At 45.6% G+C, this 21,586-nt stretch overlaps 1 protein-coding gene across 3 annotated transcripts in view; it reads right to left on the reverse strand.

Annotated features, from left to right (window-relative positions):
- Positions 1–20,590, reverse strand: part of fbxw7 (F-box and WD repeat domain containing 7) — a 57,968-nt gene extending 37,378 nt beyond the window's left edge. The window contains exons 1-4 of one of the 3 annotated variants that reach the window (XM_057035166.1): positions 20,083–20,590; positions 11,153–11,229; positions 3,795–4,043; positions 3,153–3,668 (exon numbers count right to left, since the gene is read on the reverse strand). In XM_057035166.1, coding sequence (XP_056891146.1) covers positions 3,153–3,668; positions 3,795–3,974 — 696 coding nt within the window. In that variant the 5' untranslated portion in view covers positions 3,975–4,043; positions 11,153–11,229; positions 20,083–20,590. Of the gene's footprint in view, positions 1–3,152; positions 3,669–3,794; positions 4,044–6,946; positions 7,329–11,152; positions 11,230–13,619; positions 13,761–20,082 lie in introns of those variants that run through there. The other 2 variants (XM_057035167.1, XM_057035165.1) reach the window with 2 other exon arrangements.
- Positions 20,591–21,586: the final 996 nt, after the last annotated feature.

Consider the following 21,586-nt stretch of genomic DNA (forward strand, 5'->3'; position numbering starts at 1 on the left):
CAGTGCCGGTACATCTGTCGGCGTAGACCGAGGGCCCCAACACAAGAGGCAGACAGTCGGCTGGCAGATGATATTGACATACACAAGCTGTGGCGCAGTCACACCATCCTTCAGTTTCACATGTGAAGCACGCATGCACACGCTTAATTGTCCACTGTGGTGACTTAAAAAAAGAGTCTAAATAGGTACCTTTTTGGCATGTGTAGCTACAAAGGAAGGTGACCACCAGAAGGAGCTGCCTCATGCCTCTCAGAGCGGTGGATTTTCTTTTCTTTTCTTTTTTTTTTTAAAAGGTGGGGAAAAAATAAAAACTGGTTGTTATGCAGTAGGTATAGTCTGTAATGCAGTGTGAGCACGTTGGCCAGAAGCTCTCCACAACCTGTGGCTGAGCTCGAGCATTCTTGACTTGTGCTTCCACCTGGTGGCAGAGACTGGAACAACAACCTAATGATTGGCTATTTAATCTTTCTAAGATTCTTTCTAATCTAAGGAGAAAAATACAGTCAACCTGTATAATAGGACAGGCCAAGCACGGATTGCATGTGGATATCACATGTGTCCCGTTGCATTGCTTAAGAGAAATACATTTAAGAAATAGAGTCCTTTTTCTTAGGAATAACATAAGATTTTACTTTAGAAATCAATTAATCCGGCCGGTGGACGGGTGTGGGAAGATGAGAACACGAGTCTTTTGTGGCTCGTCTCTGCCTGTGTGACACAGTGTGTGGGAGAAGCCACCTACAATAAACAAGCTGCATTTTCTTTGCTAAAAAAATAAATAAATAACTGTAGGAATGGTAAAACAAAACAAGAATTGATGCATCAAATTGTCAAATACTGGATAAATTAATCATTTCTCACCCCCTTCCAACATGGACTGGGGGGGGGCAGTTCTGTGGGTTTCAGAAAAAGTGAAATCCCCACAATCAGTATTATCTTTACCTTACACGTTTTTAAGGTTATACTCTGGGAATCAGCTCATCGGACCGGGATCAGAAAGTTACGCTAACGTAAGATGAGCAGATGAAGCTAAGCTAATTCCTGTGATCCGAGCCTGGGCACCTGGAAAGCGGGAACACAATCTCCTCAGTGGAATGCGGTACAAGGCGCATCGAAGGCTGGATGACACGTAATGAGTCTTCAGCTCGTTGCTGCCACACAAGCCCCTCACACGTGTAGCTATTTGTGTTCGTGCTTCTGCCTCGCATATGGTTCAGGAACAATATCGGCTAACAGCACATGTTCTGACACATTCTTGGCCCAAATGAGGAGGCCGACGCTCTGCTACAACCCTCATCTGACCCACGCATGCTGAAGCTGTCAAAATGCAGATGGCATAGAGGCAAAGACAGTAATCATAAGACCTGGGAGAGCATGAATAGGACTCCTGATCTTGGATGATTGCAAAGCGAACCTGGAAGCCACCTTTAATTACAGAGCAGTGGAACAAAGATGATGTAGAAAAGCCTTAAAGAGTCTTCAGAGTCTCCTTCGAAGACTAAACCTGAACGACAATAGTTCCGACTGCAATGATTCATCCGAGGAAATCTGGGTTATGTGTAAGACTGGATGATCAAGTAAACTGTTGAATTATTCATTTTCATTGCGCCTTTGCTCTGACGGCGTTGCCGCTTCCTCTACACCGAGATCCGCTCTAAATGTGACATACTTGCGGGTCGACTTCCGAAAAGCACGATTCGTCGTTAGGTTTTACACGTCTCGCTTTCACTCTCTCCTGCTGTAGCTGCAGCTAAATCCATGGCGGAATGACATGTGCACAGTGGACACGGAGGCCAGCTGGCCCCCTGCTGACAGCTGTCCGACATGGCGACAGACAGGAGAGAGCAAATTCAGACCTATATTTAGGTCGATATAGGATGATGTGGAAGGAGATGATGCCCTCGTTCCTGCGGAGCCACATCGGGTCCGCGAGACAGGAAACAGCTGTGCCGGTTAATGGAGACGGAGACGAACTGTCTTCCTCAGCAGTAATTAAACCTAATCGCTGCCGAGATGCCGACTGTTTGGATACATGTGGAGAGGCAGAACGGTGGCGAGCGACCGCCCTGCTGATGGGTGGATCACGTCTGAGGTCCTGGGTCGTGTCTGTTAGACCCTGGCACTGTTGACCAACTAAACACATTTTAGACGTATTCTTGCTGACAGCTCGTCTTCTCTTGGCTTCATTTATTGGCAAACATGATATTGAAAGTTGCTGACAGGAGCCTGAAAAAGGTTCTACTTCTAGATACGTTTTTATGACCGCAGAAGAGAATTTCAGCCCCGATATCTGCTGACAGACTTTTGTTCAATCGGCTGCAAAAAATATGACAGTGAAAATATCAATACTTATAAAGTGAAGTGATGGAAACTTTCCTAGTAGCTTTTGCCATCGTCAACACTGTTCTGAGAACATCTCGACGGGCATTAATTCCCCACCAACCTGACGGACGCACAACTGTCAGTGCTGCGCTACATTATTCTTTTGAACCACACGCAACACTGACGAGGAAAGAGCCGATAAACGAAGCACTTCTGTCTCTCACAGCAGAAACCACACCGAGCGGCGAGAATGTGGGAATCATAATGTAATCATAAAGCACATAATCCTGCTAAAATAGTATAATGACAGTACTTGCTGTGAGCACACACTGGGATGGATGTGTGGCACAAAGGCAACAATCCTGCTCCTTCAGCGAAAGCCATCACTAAGAATTAAACTAATTTTAGAGAGAAGCAATCACTCTGACATTTTAAATGAAGACATGGGAATGAGGCTGTCATGCATTTAAGTCATTAGAGGCTTCTCTGATCATCTCATTTGCTGTATTGGAAATGTAAAAAATGTAAATCAGTTGGGCAGGTTTGATTCGACTGTTGAAGCTGCAGTAGCTGGTTTTCGCCAGAAGAGGGGGCTGTTGTTTCGTGTATGCCGTAGGTTGGCATTAGTCGCCCTTTGAGCTAATTCTAGCAGCATCCAGGTGAGCACATGCGCTTTTATTTGCTCGTGTTATCCTCACAAGAGCACCTGAGCTGCAAAAATGATCTCTGCCACCTGTGACCTGATGGTGAACTGTTGGTCTGTGGATTATCCGCTTAAAAATGGAGCCATTCCAATAAAAAACTATTATGCAAACACCAGCTGTGCTTACCTTCTTGTTTGAAGAGCTTTGGTGTGTAGAACTGGAGTCCAGGTTGTTGTTGGGTGTAGAGACATTGTTCCTGAGAGAGGGAGACCGCAGCCCTTCCTCCCCTTCTCCTTCCTCGTCTTCCTCCTCCCTCCCACTCTCAGCTGAGTGTTCAAACTCATCACTGTCTTGGTCCATCTCCTCCTCGTCATCGTCCCCTTCTTCTTCCTCCTCTCCCTCTCCCTCATCCTCTCTTCCCCGCTCATCCCCGCCCTCAGTCCTCTCCTCCGTCTCGTCGTCCTCTTGATGGCTGCTGCTGTTGTTGTTCTCTTCCCCCTCCTCCTCCTCCTCCTCCTCTTCCTCAGCCAGGGACTGTCCCCGCAGCCGCCTCTGTCCTGTCCCCCACATCCACCGGGCACCTTTTTCACACCCGTTCACTTCATTTTGAGGGCCTTCCTCCTCTCCTTCGCCTTCATCACCTCCCCGACCGCTCTCTGCCCATGGTGCTTCTCCTTGGCTCTCCACCTGTGAGGCCTCCGGCTGCAAAAACCCAGGATCAGAAACACAAGAGCTCAGAGGAGCATGTTAAACCACAGCTAGCTAAAACTGCTAGTTTGCAGCCTTCCTGCACATATCAACGCTAGTTTCACTGCGGGACGCTCTCACCCTCTGCTGCAGCTGCTCTTCCTCCTCCACCACCCGGTTCATGTGCTCATCCTCATCGCCCTCGTCTGCCGCCTGCTGAGGCGCCCGGGCTGTGGACGAGGCGTTACCTCGCACGGCCGGACCCCCCGGTGCCCGACTCCGCCTGCTGCTGCTGCCCCCCGACAGCAGATCCTGGTTCATTTCCAAAAGCCAGCTTGCTACCTCCTGGACCTTCGCTAGGCTGTCTGATGATGAGAAGGGCTTGGCATTCTGTGAGAAGACAACAGAACAGAAGAAACCAGTGAGCAATCATGAACAAAACCTATAGAAAAGGTAAATAACAGAATACGTTAACATATACGCTACACTTATTTTCTTTAATTAAAGCCGGGATGAGCCGTCCTTTGGTGAATAAGCTCAAACATTTGCTCTTGGACCGCATTTATTAGCGCTCAGCAGCACACGAGGAAAAGGGTAGGAGTGATTGTGTTTGGCTTCAGATCACACAGCGTCGGACGGCCAGAAAGGCCTTGAGAGCGACTCGTGTTCCAGCCTCCAACAAAGCCAATGAATAAAGTCCAATCTGTCAAACTGGAAACCAAGCAGGGCTTAAATGTAATAGAAGCAGGAGCAATTATCTAAACTTGTGTACTCCGCAGTGATGATGATCTGGATGAGTCAATGCAGGAGTCTGTTCCAAAGCACTGCACGTTTCAAGCCTTTAATGGCAGCTACAGGCACATTTTATCAACACATTTTTGCTTTCTTTAAAACTCAACTATGATGTTTCAGACACTGTGATACACAGAGAATCTCACTGAATACATAATCGAGCACAGGCTCAGAAATACAAGAAACAAAACAGAGTTTTCATGCTCAGATCGCCCTTGTTCTCCAGAGCAGGTATGAAAGGTTTACTGGCAGGCACTGGGGGGGTCACGTCAATATGATGGTCATTAAGTAAACTGCATAAATTCATTCAAAATTGATTTATTTACTTTGGTTTTCTCAATTTCTGCAATAACACAAGAGGGATGGGCCTCTTGTATAACCGTGGAGAATTGTTTTTCTGTCTGTTGAAAATAATCTGGGTTAATTTAGCTTTTAAAAGATGCCAATGGGCTTTTAAAATACCCGCATGAGGTTTCATGCTAATCTTAACTGTGACAAATTATGGATCAGCTATGCAGGCTGCTGTTCCATATCTCCTCGACGCGCCGCGTGCAAGATGAGAAAATATTTTCGGAAGGCTCACATCGTTTATCTGTCTCAGGGAAAACCATTTGCTTTGACCTTGAAGGAAAAGTCACCGTCCCTTTTGTGAGGCTTCTCTCCGTCTCTGCTGCACAGTCCCGGTGTGGTGGTGGGAAGCATTAGACCTATCTCGGATTGCACAGCCCCTCTCGGGACCGTCGGTTCATTGCTACCAGCTCAGAAGAGGAAGGCTATGAATAGCAGGAGTTGTCTCAGCCTTTTACCAGAACCGGCCGGCGTTCTGTGCCGTATTTCCCAAACGCAGCATGAAAAGTGTTTGTTGCTTCAACACTCGGGAGCACTGATGAAGCAGTGCAAATTCAACCCAGCTTTGATGAATGCCCACCATTTCCTGACTGAAACCCTTAGAAACAGACAGAAAAGGATTTCTGCACGTCGGCTGGTACATGCATGAGAATTGAAGCTTTTAATTGGCGTTTCCTGAGAACTCAGACGTGAGGAAATGGAATCTCGAGGTGAATAAAACGTTGGGAGATATCACGTCTGTCAGTTAGAAATCCTTATTCTCAGTCCTGGAAGAGATAAGGGAGCAAAAATAGCCTGTTTGGGTTTCGCCAGGTGTGAATTGGTGTAACTGGGTGGTGCAGAAACAGAAACTCAGATATTCTCTTGTAATTTAGAGGGTTATTACACACGAATCTGGTTTAATAATCACTGCAGCTTCCCTCTTTACTCTGCTCTTATGAAAATTGCTTAAAAGGCGACATGACGACAGTCTGAGGACAGGCACCAACAATATCCATTGGAAGATGTGCAGCATTAAACCTGATCAAGACACGTACGTCACATTAAACAATGTACATTAAACAATCCCATGGCAACGCTACAACATAGATACGCCACAAAGACTGGGTTATGGTTAAACTGGGTGATCCAACATTTACCATTTCATGAGAATAGTTGTTCATGGCTAAAGTCTGAGAGACGAGTGGTTTTAAAGTAACGATTCCCATGGATGTGAGAAAGAGCGACGCCAATGATGAGAGCGGCCATAGAAGTGGCTCCATCATATTAGGCTACAGGAAACAGATAGCACATAAACCCTGCTGAGAATACGGGTATAAAAATACAGGACCGAGCCGCACAACCTCAAATAGCAACGATAAATCACACCGATGTGGCCTTTAATAGAACAGCGCCAGAGTGCGTAGAAACACTGGAGAAATGTCTGTCGGCACAACGTGGCAGCGGATCCTCATTCAGCACATCAATTCTACAGGATTTCTACCCAATCTGCAAATTTTATGAATGCACTGTAGTTGCGCAAACCTCCGTTTCTTCAGTTCAATGCGGAAGCTGTGAATCGACCTATTCTGGGGTGCCCTGAGATAACACAGCGAAAACCCAAAGGTCATTGGGTTCTATACTGCAAACAAAGAGTAACAAGAAAAAAAAACACTTTGAAAGCTGCTAGTTCAACAGAAATGGCCTAAACTCAATGGCAGGGCTGCTATGAAAGCCATGTACATGAGAGAGAAACAGGGACCCCTGGAGCCATGACAGTGACACCGGTGTTACGGCAAAAAAGCCCGCTGATTCTTAAAAAGTCCTAAACAACGTCGTCACCGATTCCCCTGGGCTTTTCTCCAGTTAGACTGGCTACTGCTAATTAGCTTATCTCAATCACTGGTAATATAATGTGACAGCCTTCAAAAGTTATCAGATATAGTTTTAGCTTTAAATGCGCCATTTATTTACAAAGCCACGAAGTCATTTTACACACAGGGAGAGGGTGTGATTTGATGTCAACTGTACTGTTGCAGAGTAAAGATTATAAATAAAACTGGGTTCTGCATGTGGCCAAATACTTCCTGCACGGCACATGTCCCGAGGGTTCCTGGAATAATCTCACAAAACCCATTTAACAGAGGGCACAGATGGGACCGTGGCGGCGTTACCTTTGGCTGAGGAGGGCAGCCGGCGGCCAGCCGCTGCAGCTGCTCTGAAGTGTGGCTGGAGAAAAGATCTGAGCAGCACACGGCGCAGCCCAGTCTCTTCATCAGAGAGGAGATGATGCTGCAGCCACAGCCGCACATCGACTTGCTCATTAATGTACCGAGACGGGTTAGAAGACGCGGGGACGGGCAGGGGGAAAAAAACCCAGACTGGTCTGCAAGCTGAAGCCACTTCCTGGTCTTTGCTGCGATTCCCCGAGTCCTCACAGCTGATTCCTCTTCTGTGATGTATTCCACATGGTGCTGAGCCACAGGTACTCCATCAACGAGAGCAGACCGACTTCACCTGCTGTTAACGCAACACAAATACTGATCCTCACCTCGATCCACGCAAACATGCACCACTGAGCACATTTTTCAGGTCCACTTCACTCTTGATTGCTTCCCACTTATTCCCCTCCCTATGCTGTACTTTCTCTGAACAGCACACACCTCCCCTTGTGAAAACACTCCCATCCACAAAACACTTTCCTCTGATGCTGAAAATAATACCCAGGATGCATCACATGCCACCAAGACTATCAATTTCCACCCATTTTTCTCTCCACTCCTTCGGCTGCTGTGCAACGAGGATGCTATCCCCGCTAATGCTGCTGCCACAACTATACACCACCCTACACACACGCGCGCATGCACAGACACACACACCACCTCCAGCCACCCCGGGAGTAAACCACTCAGACCGGGTTCCTCCAACTTGCCGATAAAAAGTGCGTCCCTCATATGACACTGAACTTCCTGGTTATTGAGGAAGCAGAGGAGAGATTATTATAAGAAATCCAAGCCACTCTGCATGCACCAGAGGAACCGTGTAGCAGAACACAGGGTGGAGGCGGTGGGGGAGGGGCCCATTGTAGGCATTTAGGAGATAAGAGCGGAGCAGACAGGAGTGTCATGGTGATCATCAGTCAGTGCCGTGAAGACGCATTATGAAAATTGGTGAAACTTGGAAGTTTCTGAAGGATGAAGATACAGATATTTATTAAACCCAATAACAACAGAATAGGATGATAGACGCAGCTATGGAGCTCCTACGATGAGTGATATCTGCAGGTCTGTGGTTGATACTGGGTAAAGCCTCTGGAATTAAAGTGCAGGTTGTTTCATTGCCAGGCTGAGATTACACATCAACTCATCTCAAATGCTGCACAGCGCCGAGCCACACGACCGTTATCGAGCACAGAAGCTAATAGTTACCAGCGCCGATGAAACCTCGAGGCCTTGAGGAGAGAGTAACGACGGCAAATCAAAGACAGGTTGACTGTGAACTCTATATTAGTGTCTTCCTCTTAAAGGAACAGCAGCAGTTTGTTACTTATTGCTCAGAAATAATGGCAGTTATTGTTCCTGGATAATAGACTTTACAGAACTGGATTTCTCCACACCTGCTTCTTTCGAGCGCATTGACTTAATAAAGATTAACAACCGATCAGGTTGCATCATTAAGAGCAACTATGTGGAGGAAAAACAAAACATTTTTGAATTCAGACTGCATCACATGCACTTTCATCTACAGCAAAGTAGGAAAAAACAACCCATTATTAGATGCGCTTCCTAAATAAATGGACGGAAGTCCTTGAATATGAGCCGACTTTATTTTGAACAGCGTCTCCTTCATTTATTGCAGCAGAGAATGGAAACGAAGCGGTGAAGAAGCAATAATTCGTGACAGAAAGTTGCGTTGTTCAATGAACAATGTTGATGTGCAGATACCGGCGGTGCTAAAGGTGACACCTGCTTGAGATTCACTGCACCACAGATTTTCTAAAACATTGAGCTGCCAACTACGTGGAAAATGAGCACATCTGCAGAAAAACACAGAGGACGGTAGCACCGAAGGACAAAGTGTTGCACTAACACAAACACCCTTTGTCACGGCAAATGAAGCACAAACATTATAGAGATGACTCGACATTTACATATCTATTATTTTCCACACAGGTTCGAAAAGAGAAGGAAGGAAGAAAGGATATCTCGGTCATTAATTATGAATTTTGCTTTTTGCAAAGTGTCGGCTTACAGCTTCGGTATCGATCCTAAAGCAGATTCAGTGCACAGCGGCGGGGATTCGGGGCCGAATGACACGGCTTACGTAGGATAAAATAAATAGGTGGCATCAAATCCCAGTAGGTCTGTTAGATGAGATAACACTATTAGTATTGATAAAGGCATTCGAAATTCTGGACAAACAGTTTTGAGGGTAGGACGGCACGACATTGACCATCTTCATGGCAATTTTAGAGCCAAACGGCCATCTTTATTATCTCTAAAACAAATAAATAAACGATCGAAGGCAGCAACCGAAGCAGAGGTCAAAGCAGCTTATTGGAACCGTACCTTCACAGCATCGGTGCATCTCCAATATATGCTAAACCATTATATACTAAAGAATAAGTGTGTAATTAAAATATATATATATAGAACATATAAGGCTTACTACTTTGTAGTAGTTTGTCACTCAGCAATTCCTCCGACTGCGCACTTTTGAAATAAAAATCACCAGTGTCAGCTTGTATCCTTCTGTATAAAGCCTAAAAAAACACGCCTTTCAATAACTTCACTGATATTTATTCTATATAATAAAAGACATTTGAAATCATAGATGTAGACAGGGCAGATCCACTGACTGCGCTGCCCTCTAGCGGCCAAAGACTGAAAACTCAGAGCCGGCTGCAACAACCACGGAATTTAGCATTGCTTCAGACATTTCATATGTATATCTATTTAATGTGTAAGGTTAAGAGAAGCAGAGTCAAATATATATTGGAAGAAGTTTATGTTGCCCTGACACAAAGCCATTCCCTGTTTTCAACAAGATCTCTGAGGTGTGAGCAACCACATATTAACCACACCCTGCATACGCACGTCCACACCCATGTTATGGTTCAAAAAACCACCCAAACACAATAACTGATTTCCTCAGGTCATAATGCAATATTACATAACACAGCATTGACCTCTTAACCTCATAAATGATCATATCCTTTTCTCATGTTTATTTGGAGTTGAAACTAATCATTATCATTTTAAACTAGGACCTTAAACTTCCTGATTATTGGCCACATTCCTATGTGCTTTTTTACCTTTCAGGATGTGAACTGTCTGATATTCTCTTGGGCAGAAGGTGTTCTGAATTATTTACAGGTGAGTGGTGATGACGTGGTGACACGGGCAATTATTAAATCCTTAGTCTCCTCTGAAAGTGTGTTTAAGAAGCAGGTGGAGCGCTGAAAGGATCTGTGAACAGAGCCAGGTTACGCCTGCGGGTATTACTTCAAAACATAGGAATTACATTTCATACCTGGAATAGTGATGGTGATCCATATTTGTTTTCCAAATCATGCATCAATCACCATCATTGCCAATTATTCAACCCTCATGTCGATATCGAGACTCATTTAACAGTTTACAGGAGACAATGTTAACATTTTGACACTCGAGCCAGCGCCTTAAAAATGCAGCAGCGGCGCTGCTACGTGCTATCGCTTTACCTTTAATTCACCTGCACGTGCCAACATGATGAAATATTCAAGACCGTCTCGTTGACGGCTTTAGAGACAAATTCCCAGTGTCGAGGAGCATTAAAGGCATCATAGAAAACATCAACTCTAAGGATATAGATAAGCAAGTTGAAGCTTTTCCTCACGTCCCTCCCATTGGGATATCTTTTCCATTTCCCTTGCTGAACTTTAGCTTAGATATCCCCTTTAAACGACACTGAATATTTGGGAGGATGTTTTCGCTTTGTCATGAAACAGTGGTAATCGAGAAGGCGAACAAAAGGTTACATGAACCCCAGCGAAGGAAAGAACAGTAACACTGAGGTGACATTAATATCATGGGTATCGCGCCTGAAATAACACAAGCTACAATAAGCAAAGATGGCACAGCGATGTCTTAAATATTTGACAGGGTTCACTGCAGGATTAAGGGGATTAGCGAAACATGCTAGTTGTGCTACCATGTTAAAGATTTGCAAAGAACCTGATAAATGAAACATTACACCAAAGAATTTTCTTTTATCCCTGACATACATGTCTGCTTCCAAGACAAGAAACCCTACTGATCTAACCAGTGCGTAGGCCTACAAAAGCTGAATCAAGAGAAATAATACATAGCCAAGCCCACATGGTTGCAGTGTTTACTCACAGTTCTATCTGTCCGTCTTTGTTGAGGCCACAATCGGTCTTCTCAGCTCCCGGTGCCACTCTAAGGGCCGAATCTTTCTGCAAACAAAGAGAGAAAAGCCTGTCAGTGCATCTACCTCACAGGTCTTCCAAGGGTTAACAGGCCAACGAGCCATATGGATCGCGAGAGGAGACGGCGGAAAAGCCATGGCAGCTTGGTGAGGTCGCTGGGAATTTACCACGTGGCCTCAGGAACTAGACAGGACACTCATCTGCTCTTCATGGGTCTGCCAAAAAACAACCTTCATCTTACAAACCTGGCTGGGGATGCAACACCTGCATCAGTGAGTCACCACCTCTGGTGCGTCAGCCCTTCCTGTGTTGTCTGACAGGAAGTTAACTGGAGGCTGCTGCCAAGCCGGGCCAGAGAGGGGCACCTTTTAAATAATGAGGCCTTTGACAGCTTATCACTTTATCTCAAACGGTATTGCAACAGCAAAAACTTGTTTTCTAACTCTCTCCACAAAGAAACGTATTCTGCCCTTGCAGTGCAGTAGAACCCGGATTTACTGCCCTTTGGTGTCAAAGCAATTATTTTATCTTTTTGTGCTCACAATATTGGGGTTCCAGCTATGCCGCTTTCCTTAATCCTCATCTAAATTGCACTGTCAGCCCATTCGACGTATTACTGCGGTGAAAATGCTGATCGTGTATCCGATGCATTAAAAAATGGCTTTCACAGGCTTCGCGTTCTTATTATTATGTTCAGGGAGGACAGGAGAAATCCAAGTCTCACAGCAGCTATAATCCTCCTAAACCAATCCATATGTTCAACTGTTAAAACTCTCAACATTCAATCAGGACTGCAGAGAACACCACAAAGAGGATGGCTTATTTTGTACCCAAGGGTATCATTTGTCAATGAAGAGGTTAATATACAGAAAAGTGTATTCAGACATGGGAGACGGGATTATTGGTTGGAGAAGCAGCCTGGAACCGTGATTTGCCTCACCAGACTGGACCATTCCGCTGCATTAAGAGGCTGGCGGTGGAGAAAATGGGATTCCAGAGTTTTGACGCAAACAAAACTGGATACGGACCTTAACTTCTGGGAAACGAGCAGATGCCCAGACGGGCCGTCCAGCTGTTTGACATCCGATAACCGTGAGACAAACGCAAAGGCCGAACAATCGAGCATTCTTACGGGCTTTATCGGCAGGAGGGCTGCGAAAATCAAGCCTCTTCGTTGTGTAATGATGTGGTACGGAGAGACCTTTGCAAAGCTCCAGATGTAGTGGAGGGGGGGGGAAGGGTGTAGCAGATCATCTGTGACAAGATCGTTTTTAGATAAAGAGGAGCATGCCACAACATGAGGACAATTGAATATTGTCCTGCTCTGTTTCATCTTCCACCACTTGTGTTATGAAACAAGACAACATCAAACTGCCATCTTTCGACTGCGGCGAGGCCGATATCCAAATATGTATCTGAGCTGCGGATCCAAACAGGAGAAGACGGGGCGCAGGTAGCGTAAACGCACCGTCTGACTGCGCCCGGAGGAATGCGAGTGCTGCGTGTCCTGGCCCCCGTTTAGCTGGACTCCTTTCTGGCCCAAATATGAGACAACCACTGGGTTACGCAACCGCGTTCAATGAACAAAATCACAGATGTTATCCTGATTTGATGTCCTCTCTAACCCAGAGCAGGAGTCTGAGGCAACTTGAGGGTAGTTTAAACACAACCATAAAGCAGAGTAGCACACGTTGGAATGGAATTTGGCTGCAGCATGCCCGATGAGTTCCAATGATTTACATCTTTACGTGACAATTTGTTGCATAAAAGGGCAACATTTGCAATCTATGGCCTCACGAGACTCCGACACTGTCACATAAAAGTGAAAACTATGGACTCACTATGACTCACAACAGTCCGTTGTCCATGGCTGTAACGCCCAGCTTTGCATGTGCAAAATAACACGCAGCCACTTCTGCAGCGGCATAAAATAAATTAGAAATGAGTCTACTTCCCTGGTATGCATGCTGCTACTCTCTAGAGCTTCTGTGAGTACGTGTACGCAGAGATTGCTACAGTGACGTGACTTGAGCGCGCTTTTGTCAAAGGAATACATTCACTTTCCAGAAAAATGTTGCATAAACACGGCCCAAATCTCAGAAGATTGCCTTTAATTCCTGCTACAGGTGGGAACGCTGAGTTTAGCTGTGTTCTCACACGCTGCTGACGCTGATTACAGCAGGTACTGTTTTATAACAGTGACCCGTGTAGAAACTACTGCAACAACATATTTTCAAAAGGCTTCTTGGCCAGAGGAATCTCTGCCACTTTCCAGCCTTCTGCACATGTGCTGTTTTAGTTATTAAGTTGAGGATCTGTCCGAAAGCAGCTGCAACCTGGCCGACGGTGCAGACAGAATGAAAGGCGGTTCATAAATCACCGCTGGAATGCAGCCTCATTTCCTCCTCCAACCCCACCTTTTCAAGCGTCTTCTTCCACAGATTCCGTCTGCATCACACTAGCGAGGCTTAACGGCGATGATCGCGGCGCTCTCCGGAACCCAGCCCGTGTTGTACAGGACAGAACGCGTGTGGACTCTGGCTCAGGCTTCAGCCGTGCTGAAGGAAGTAGGAAAATATAGAGAACTAAAATAGCAGCAAAATCAATTTATCATCCTTGTTCTTCCTCAGGCTGATGATTCAGGTGCGTTCAAATTTGGCCTGCATGAGAACTATATGAAGGGCGGGTGTACGGTGGGAATCATAAACCACCCCGAACTGGCAGAACATCAACAGTCTTGACACCACGTTGCCAGGAGTTCAAAGGCAGCGATATTTTTACCCCCGTGCCACCATGCTGTCGGCCTGCTAAGTGTTGTGGCCAGCATGTTGGAACGTGCCGTCCGGGGGGGGCAGCCCCTTCTGTCGAGAGGCTGTGCAGCAACTTAAGGAAAGCCTGCTGGTGCTCAGGGATGCGCAGCGTTATCTGCAGCTCTGCAGACCGCACTTTGAAGTGAGCCTGAGCCAATAACTCAGCTGGGAAGGCATAAGCGGGCGTAGAGCGGGCAACAAATGTTTATGATTACAGCGACAGCAGAGGAAGTCAGACGAGAGGGTGTTCGGCCTCTTTTTCCTCCAAATCTCTTATTATTTTTATTTGAAAGTCTCGTCTGGTCCTTCAGGAGGTGATGAAGGACCCATCTGGCAGCCACGTGCTGGACTCCACTGGACTGAAGGATTGTCCGAGAGAAATTAAAGAAAGTGAATCGACAGGCTGGTTCGCCGGCTCCTTCTGTTGAACTCTACCTTGAAGATTATCCCCTCTAATAGATTTAAAGGCACTTTAGCTAAGCTGCCAGCTGCCTGCGTCCCCGGCGGAAAGCCACGCAGGTCAATTCACAGAGAGGATATCCTACCATGACAATGTAACACATTCCAATAATGCCTCTAATTCTTTATCACACCCAAACAATTCATTACTAAACAGACACTGTAGGATATATTTATTATGTCAAAAATGCTTTTTCAGGGCGCTTGAATTTGTCGATAGAATCGGATTCAATTACATTTTGAGCCAAAGCGCGAGTCAACCCACTTTAATTTGGATAAACAGTAAATAATTTATCCAAAAGTCAGAATGTGGGCCAGCGAGCTGGGCTCGACGCGACTCGACGCGCACGAGCGCCGCGCTCTCCTCCTCCTCCTCCCAATTCAGGTTTGATAGCATCTGTCGTGTACCGAGATCGATTAGAAAGGATATAGCGCCGCTAAATTAAACTGAACGCCAAATAAAAACAAGTCACTGAGCTTTGATTAATATTTATCCCATAAGAAATCCACGTGCAAATAAACAGATGGAGTCTATAATTTCCTGCTGATTGAATTCAAGTTTTAAAAAAACTAAATAGAAAAGCCAGTAACAACCAAGCCATCGAGGGAAACGTCTGGTCTATTATTAACCTTAGCCGAGCCAAAGTATTTAGCTTTGAAAGCTCTAAGAGGAAATGTATCATGCACTATCTTTCTGTTCGGTAACATCACTTGACATCCACTTATGGCACATTTCCCACAAGCCCACAGGCTCCAGGCGCTTCCAGTGGAACACGGTTAAAACAAGAGATAGCGCTGACATTGTTCCGCTCCCCCATCCTCACGAGCCCTTTAATCGCCCACCCAAAGCAGGGCTTTTTCTGATACTCAACTTAATTTCAATCGACGTTTCCTCGATATTTTGCGTGAATTCCCGACTGTTTGAGGGGGCACTGATCCAAAATAAACATCGAACACTCAGTGGGGTCATATCTGAGAAAGAATGAGGATGCACAACCACAAAGTACTGAATAAAATCACAATGGAAACCCAAGCCTGGCGAATTTCTAAAGTCTGCTCAGGCCTTCTCGGACCACAGGACAGTGGGAAACCTCCGAAGCACACAAGAGAAGCCCCCGCGCACAAAGACGGTCGTTTCCATGCCAACGAGACCTCTGCTAGGAGATTCCTCCTTTCAAGCGGTCTTCATCCAACACCTCCGCTGCAGTCTCAGAGACTGGTGGGTTCTCAGAGGCGATGAGTTGTGGGTGGCGGCGAAGAGACGCAATTGTGTTAAAGCGAGACGAGAAAAGGTCTGAGCCAAAGGCTCAAGAGCCTCTGTGGACGCGGGGTCTCTCCTCGCCGACGCTGTAATACGCTGAAAAATGTGTCAGACGCCAGCGTGGACGCGAGTTCCATTCCCCGACGGGTGAGGAGGGACGTTAAAATAATGATAAGAACCACGACAGGACAGGCAGGCCTTCCTCGAGAGCCCGCACCATCATTCACCCCTAATTCTTAAAACATCCATTATTAACTTGTTGCGACACAAACTGTGACTTTCTCGCGACGCGCGCTGCATCAAAGCGTCGTGCCTGGAAGATTACTCCTCCTCGTCATTACCAAACTCACAGCCACGGAGCCGAGCACTGAATTATTAACATGCTGCCTGTGCCTCACAGAAGCAGAGAGGAGGACGATTCACCACAGAACGCGGCGCATTCGGCTGTAAACATGCATTAAACGTTCATTAGGACGTATCAAAGGAGAATGCCGAGAGGCGGCACAATTAATTCATAAATCCAAAGCATTAAAAATGAAGGAGCTAAACATGGAGGGGTGAGTCAACTCACAGCTAAAAGTGGAGTTTAATTCAAGGACCTTGGCTGTCAGTGGAGATGCGATCAGAACTCTGGATGAAAATATGCATTTGTTGTCCTAATCCTGCCAAAAGGGACATATTAAAGTGATTGGACGCCATATAGGCTCCACTACTTCCTGTCAGCAGGCTAGTAGTGCAATGCTATTATTACCAAATAAGTATCTCTCCGTTTCATGACTTTCAATAGACAAACCGGAACTCTCTAGGGAAGTCCACATCATGTTCCTGCAGCAGGATCTGCAGAGTTTCTCGTTCCGCAGCCACCTTGGTATTTAAGATGAACAAGATTTGAGCAACACGGAGATTTGAGCAACTTCAGGTCCGTTTGCTGCTGCTTGGATTTTTAAAAGGGTGGGTCGAGTTTAGGAAAAGAGACTCTTGGACACCGATGCAGAGAAGAAGCTTTAATATCCCTCTTTCATTGATCTCACATGCATCCCACACACGGTGCTGATGGCAGCAGGCTAGACACTCTGAATCTGCTTTCCTAATCTCACTGCATCTCCTTTTTGTGTCTTGTAACGTTGAACAAGTCCTCATATTCCACTCATTCCTGTCCTCTTTCACCAGTATCTACTTTTAAGACGGCCTCTCAACTAGATCAACCAGGAAAAACGCCAAACAGCCAAGAAATGGAACCGCGCCCCCCAGTTTGGCTGCACTTTTATGTCTACATTTTCCATTTTAAGAACAAAGCGAAACAGACTGGTGGCTTCTCTATTTGACCCGACTCCCCTTTGGCAAAACGAAAAAAAACAAAATCACAGGTCATGTCATGAATCACTCATTAGCCAAATGCCTCTTTATTTTTCACTACATAGTGGTTTGGGCACCGACAGGCCTGGACGGGGGCCCATTCAAATCAGAGCGCACTCGCTGCATCACCAAAGCACTCCACTTTAACACAGACGCCTCTCTCTTGGTTTCTAATGTTTCTGGGCCCAGCAACTGCCTCCAAGTGCATCAGCCAGCTGCACCCTGACACCCTTGTTGACTTTTGGCGTTCGAAAAGCCGCCCAAACGCAGATGTTCGCATTTCTGACGTGCGTCACTGTGGTTGGGGGGCGGGGGGGGGCTGCACCGTGTGTGAACCTGAGTTCCCCCGTGGTGGCTACCGTGCCGCTAGTCCCATTTCTGCTTTTTATTTATGACGTTTCCGGGTTACAAATCACATCTGTCCCCATCACCACATCCAGTCATAACAAGTATCTTTAAAATGTGAAAGAACTCCCGTGGAAATTGAGCAACCACCCCTTACGTGCACGCCCCCGTGCAGCTATAAAGTTGTATTAGACCCCTGCTTCGAGTGAGTGTGGTTGATTCGAGTATCTGGCCCACCCACTTGGTACAGTTTCCACCACAGTGTAAGACGCCGGACGCCCGGTTCCACTCGTACCTACGCCCGACCCCTTCGCGTCTGTCAATACGGGCTTCAGTGGCAGGACGGAGGAAATCTAAAGTGTCCATGAGAATGGTTGGGAGAAGGCCCTGGGGTCACGCACGCACTGTGGGAATATGAAACGTTCTGTAAACAAGCCCAAAGATACCCCCCACCGACCAGACACTGCTGCAGTAAAACACACATTTCCATATTACAATTCATTGTTGACATCTGCTGAAGCCCTTTTCTACGAGAACTTGTTGAATGCGTCCGAATCGTGAAGAGTACCAAAGGAAAGATAACAAAATGATGAAATATTCATTATACCCGCTGCCCGCATTAGTTTAACACTTTCAAAGCGTCCCCTCGGTGCATCTATACAGGAAAGGCTTTTATGATGTTGTGGGTATAATTAGAAAAGTAAACAATAAAGTCTCTGTCCACTGACTGCATGTAAATATGTCATGTGTTATATCATGTGGTCAGAGCTTCGCAGAAGCTGAAGCCACTTCAAGCTGCTCCTGGACGGGAGCAATCCTGAGGTGGTGTCTCCTTAAGCACATCCAACCCGTGACGAGTCCCGTTCTTTCCCCGGCGAACAAGCGTTTGCTGTGAAAAGCGACTCGCATTGATGTTAAAACAAAAACAGTAGTGTTCATATTTCACCAACGCTTCTTCTCTAAAGTAAGAAAAAGCATCCAAACAAGGAAGCGCCACTGAAATTTGAGTTGTTTGCCTCATCAGAAGTCAATAAGCATGGATTTCCCCCCGTAGTTACTGTGTTTCACTTAATCTGGTCCGGTAAATCCGATCCTCGGATGCATGAATCCACCCAGGCGCTAACAAAAGCGCTGGCATCACACCGTACTTTAAAACTCTGGTGTTGCAATATTTTCAGACAATCTGTTGCAAGAAAAGTGCAGCCTTTCTGAAAGTAAGCAACAAAAGAGGCTCCACGTTATAGAGCTCACAAACTAAACTCCCACAAACGCTACCAATCGATTCCAGCTATATATTCTGTTGCTAACTAAGGGGCATTAGCATCAGAGCGACTGCAGAAATTCCCTCACATACAACTAAACTCGACAGGGACCCTTATGTCGTGAAAGCCGTCACAAACGCCCTGTGTGATCATTGCTGGGAGTGACAAGACCTCCGCTGACTCTCTGAAGGTTTCGTCTGTCACACAAAATAAGTAAATGAAACGCTCTTATCCAGGGTTTTACAGGAAGTCTTTGATGCAAAGCTCAGGCATGAAACAACAAGTGTGTTATCGGTTAAGGTATATCCGTGTGGGTAACCCTTTTCTACACAAATACCACATTCCTGTCATGCTGGGTCAAAATGAACAAAGCCAGATCCAGTCAGACAGGGAAGTATTTGGGATTTTTCTGGGGGGAAAAAATCTAAAACAGAGGTTGTGCTAAGACTCGGGTTTGTTTCATGTAGGCAAACAAGGAGCAAAAGACCTTAAGTGTTTAAGGGAAGGGAACGGGCATCACACAATACTGTTTTCAGCCCAAAAGGGTGTTAACTCTGCGACTCAATAAGTCGATGTGTGTCAACATGACAGCCTGGTTATTGATCATTTAGGGGTAAGACCCATTCTCACCCTTCTTCTGCAATGCAACACCTGCAGTCATCGCATCTGCATCGATTAAAACGACTAAAATGACCCCATGACAACAACCTGGCATCGTATGGGTATTATTTAAATAAGACAGACATTACCCAACAAATTCTTAACTCATGAAACAGATCAATTCCAAAACAAATGAAACACTCGGTGAATGCAATAACAAAAAGCTCGGAAAAGTTGCTAAAACATGTTTATATTAGCATGTAGTCTCAGTCAAATAGAAACCTCTTATAAAACTATAAACCTGCACTTTATAGGGGAAAAACTTAAGATTCTGTACTCAGGCAAACATAATAAATGTGGTCTGCAGCAAAAAAGCAACTAGTTCGTTCAACCCAAAACCTATATACACAGTTTCTTAGTAAAACGTCGAGACCGAGCGAGTTATATGAAAAAAAAATAAGGTTTATCCTGACTGAACTTGCACGTTGTCGCACTAAACTATCGGTGCAGTCTCTGGGAAATAACCGAATTCTTAAAAAGTGTGTTCAATCGGGTACTAAACCAGATCAGATCACAGAGAAACGGGTCACTGTGTTCATTAGCATTAAAACGAATGTGAATCTGTTGATCTCATATAAATCTTTTATACATTGATACTACTGTAGTTGGCTACGATTGTCATTGCTAACAGTTCAGCGAGCTACTAGCTGGCTAATGCTAGGCCCGGTTCGCTTCGATATTCTCATGTAAGGATCTTGCACCTTGTTTACTGTTTACAATCACTTACCCCAGAAATGTTGGGAGGAACAAAGACAACGGAGGTCTCCGGAGATCCTATCCGGTTGCTTATCTTAAACAAGTTGTCCGCTGAGGTTTGCTAAGGCTAACAATCACAGGGTCCAACGAGGTTAAAGGGTCCTTCTACGATTCTTGGTTTCCCACCAGGGGTAGTTGGTGTCTGACTCTAACTCGCATGAGCTATCGCAGCTAGCATGAGCTGCTAACTAGCCGCCGTAGGGCGATCTAGCTTCAACCAAGTTGATGTAAGGTTAGCATGCTAGTAGTAAAACACCGCTAACAGTGGGCACTCAGTCAAATTCAGGAGAGTATTATGGTCGAACCCCTGCCTCGGTTACTTAACTAAAAGATATACGATAGCCTGCCACTACTACAGGAGAGGCAACGCATCCAGTGAGTCCAAACAGCGTGCCACCAGAGGAGAAATCCGCCGTTTACAACCCCTTCTGCAACCACCAGGTTTGTTCGTCTCCCGACTCTTCACCGACTGGAGAGAATGGATGTCGCAAAATGATGATGACACGGTTTTGTTTGCGACTGGGCGCTTGATTATGACGTTTTAAGAGGCTCCTGATCGCGTCATAAAATTATTGTGGGATACAGTAAGTTTTATTTTTTTTAAAAAAAGCTTTAATTCTGGCATGGTTTATTAATTGGGGTTTTTATCTCCTGAAACTGTTCAAAATGTTCAATTTTTAGTCCTTAAAAGCAGGATAATGAGCCTCTTATGTTTAATAAAACTAAAAGTGCATCGGCTAATCTGCATTTTTGTAGACAACATTTATGGCTTGATTTCCATATCAGTATTGCATGACTCTACATCATGATTCTCCTGAGCAATTAGAAAGGGGGGGAAAGCTCTAAAATGGCCTTTTGTAAAGAGGAGTAAAGCTGCAAAGGAGGACCTCAAATTTTAGTTTTTCATTTCAGAAATCATACTGGATGGACTTTTCGTGTTCCTTGCAAATGCGATTAATTTCCTCATCGGCAACAATAAAACAAGAGGGTGAGTTGTTGTGGATAAGGCCGCTGCTGCTGCTGCATCTGCTGCCCAAATTCGCCATGTGTGCAGTGCCAAGCATGGTTAGCTTTGGCTCACGGTCATTTTCATGGCCTATATCAGGATCCTCCAGGGACAGTCTGGAGCCCTGAGATATCACTAAGCATTTGGTGCATGCGATCCTGAAGGCAGCGTCTGGTCAAGACAGGCTGAAAAGCAGAACCTGGAAACAAAGGACGGGCATTGACAAGATCTGCATTTCTTTGCTGAATACTGTCTGTAACTGTGGGCTTTTATGGAAATCGACATGTCTCTAGAGCCTCCGAGCAGCAGAAGTCTGCAGCATTTCATCTGTGTTTGGGTGATTTTATCAGTGAAGCCAAGCACAACGATAACAGTGGATCCTGGAAATAATGCCTGAATTCTTCCCCTATAAGCGGAACACGTCACATGCTCAGATGTGTTACGTTGTGTGAGCTGTTTTGTTGACTTG

The sequence above is a fragment of the Takifugu flavidus genome, chromosome 6 (genome assembly GCF_003711565.1).
Source record: "Takifugu flavidus isolate HTHZ2018 chromosome 6, ASM371156v2, whole genome shotgun sequence".
NCBI lineage: Eukaryota > Metazoa > Chordata > Actinopteri > Tetraodontiformes > Tetraodontidae > Takifugu > Takifugu flavidus.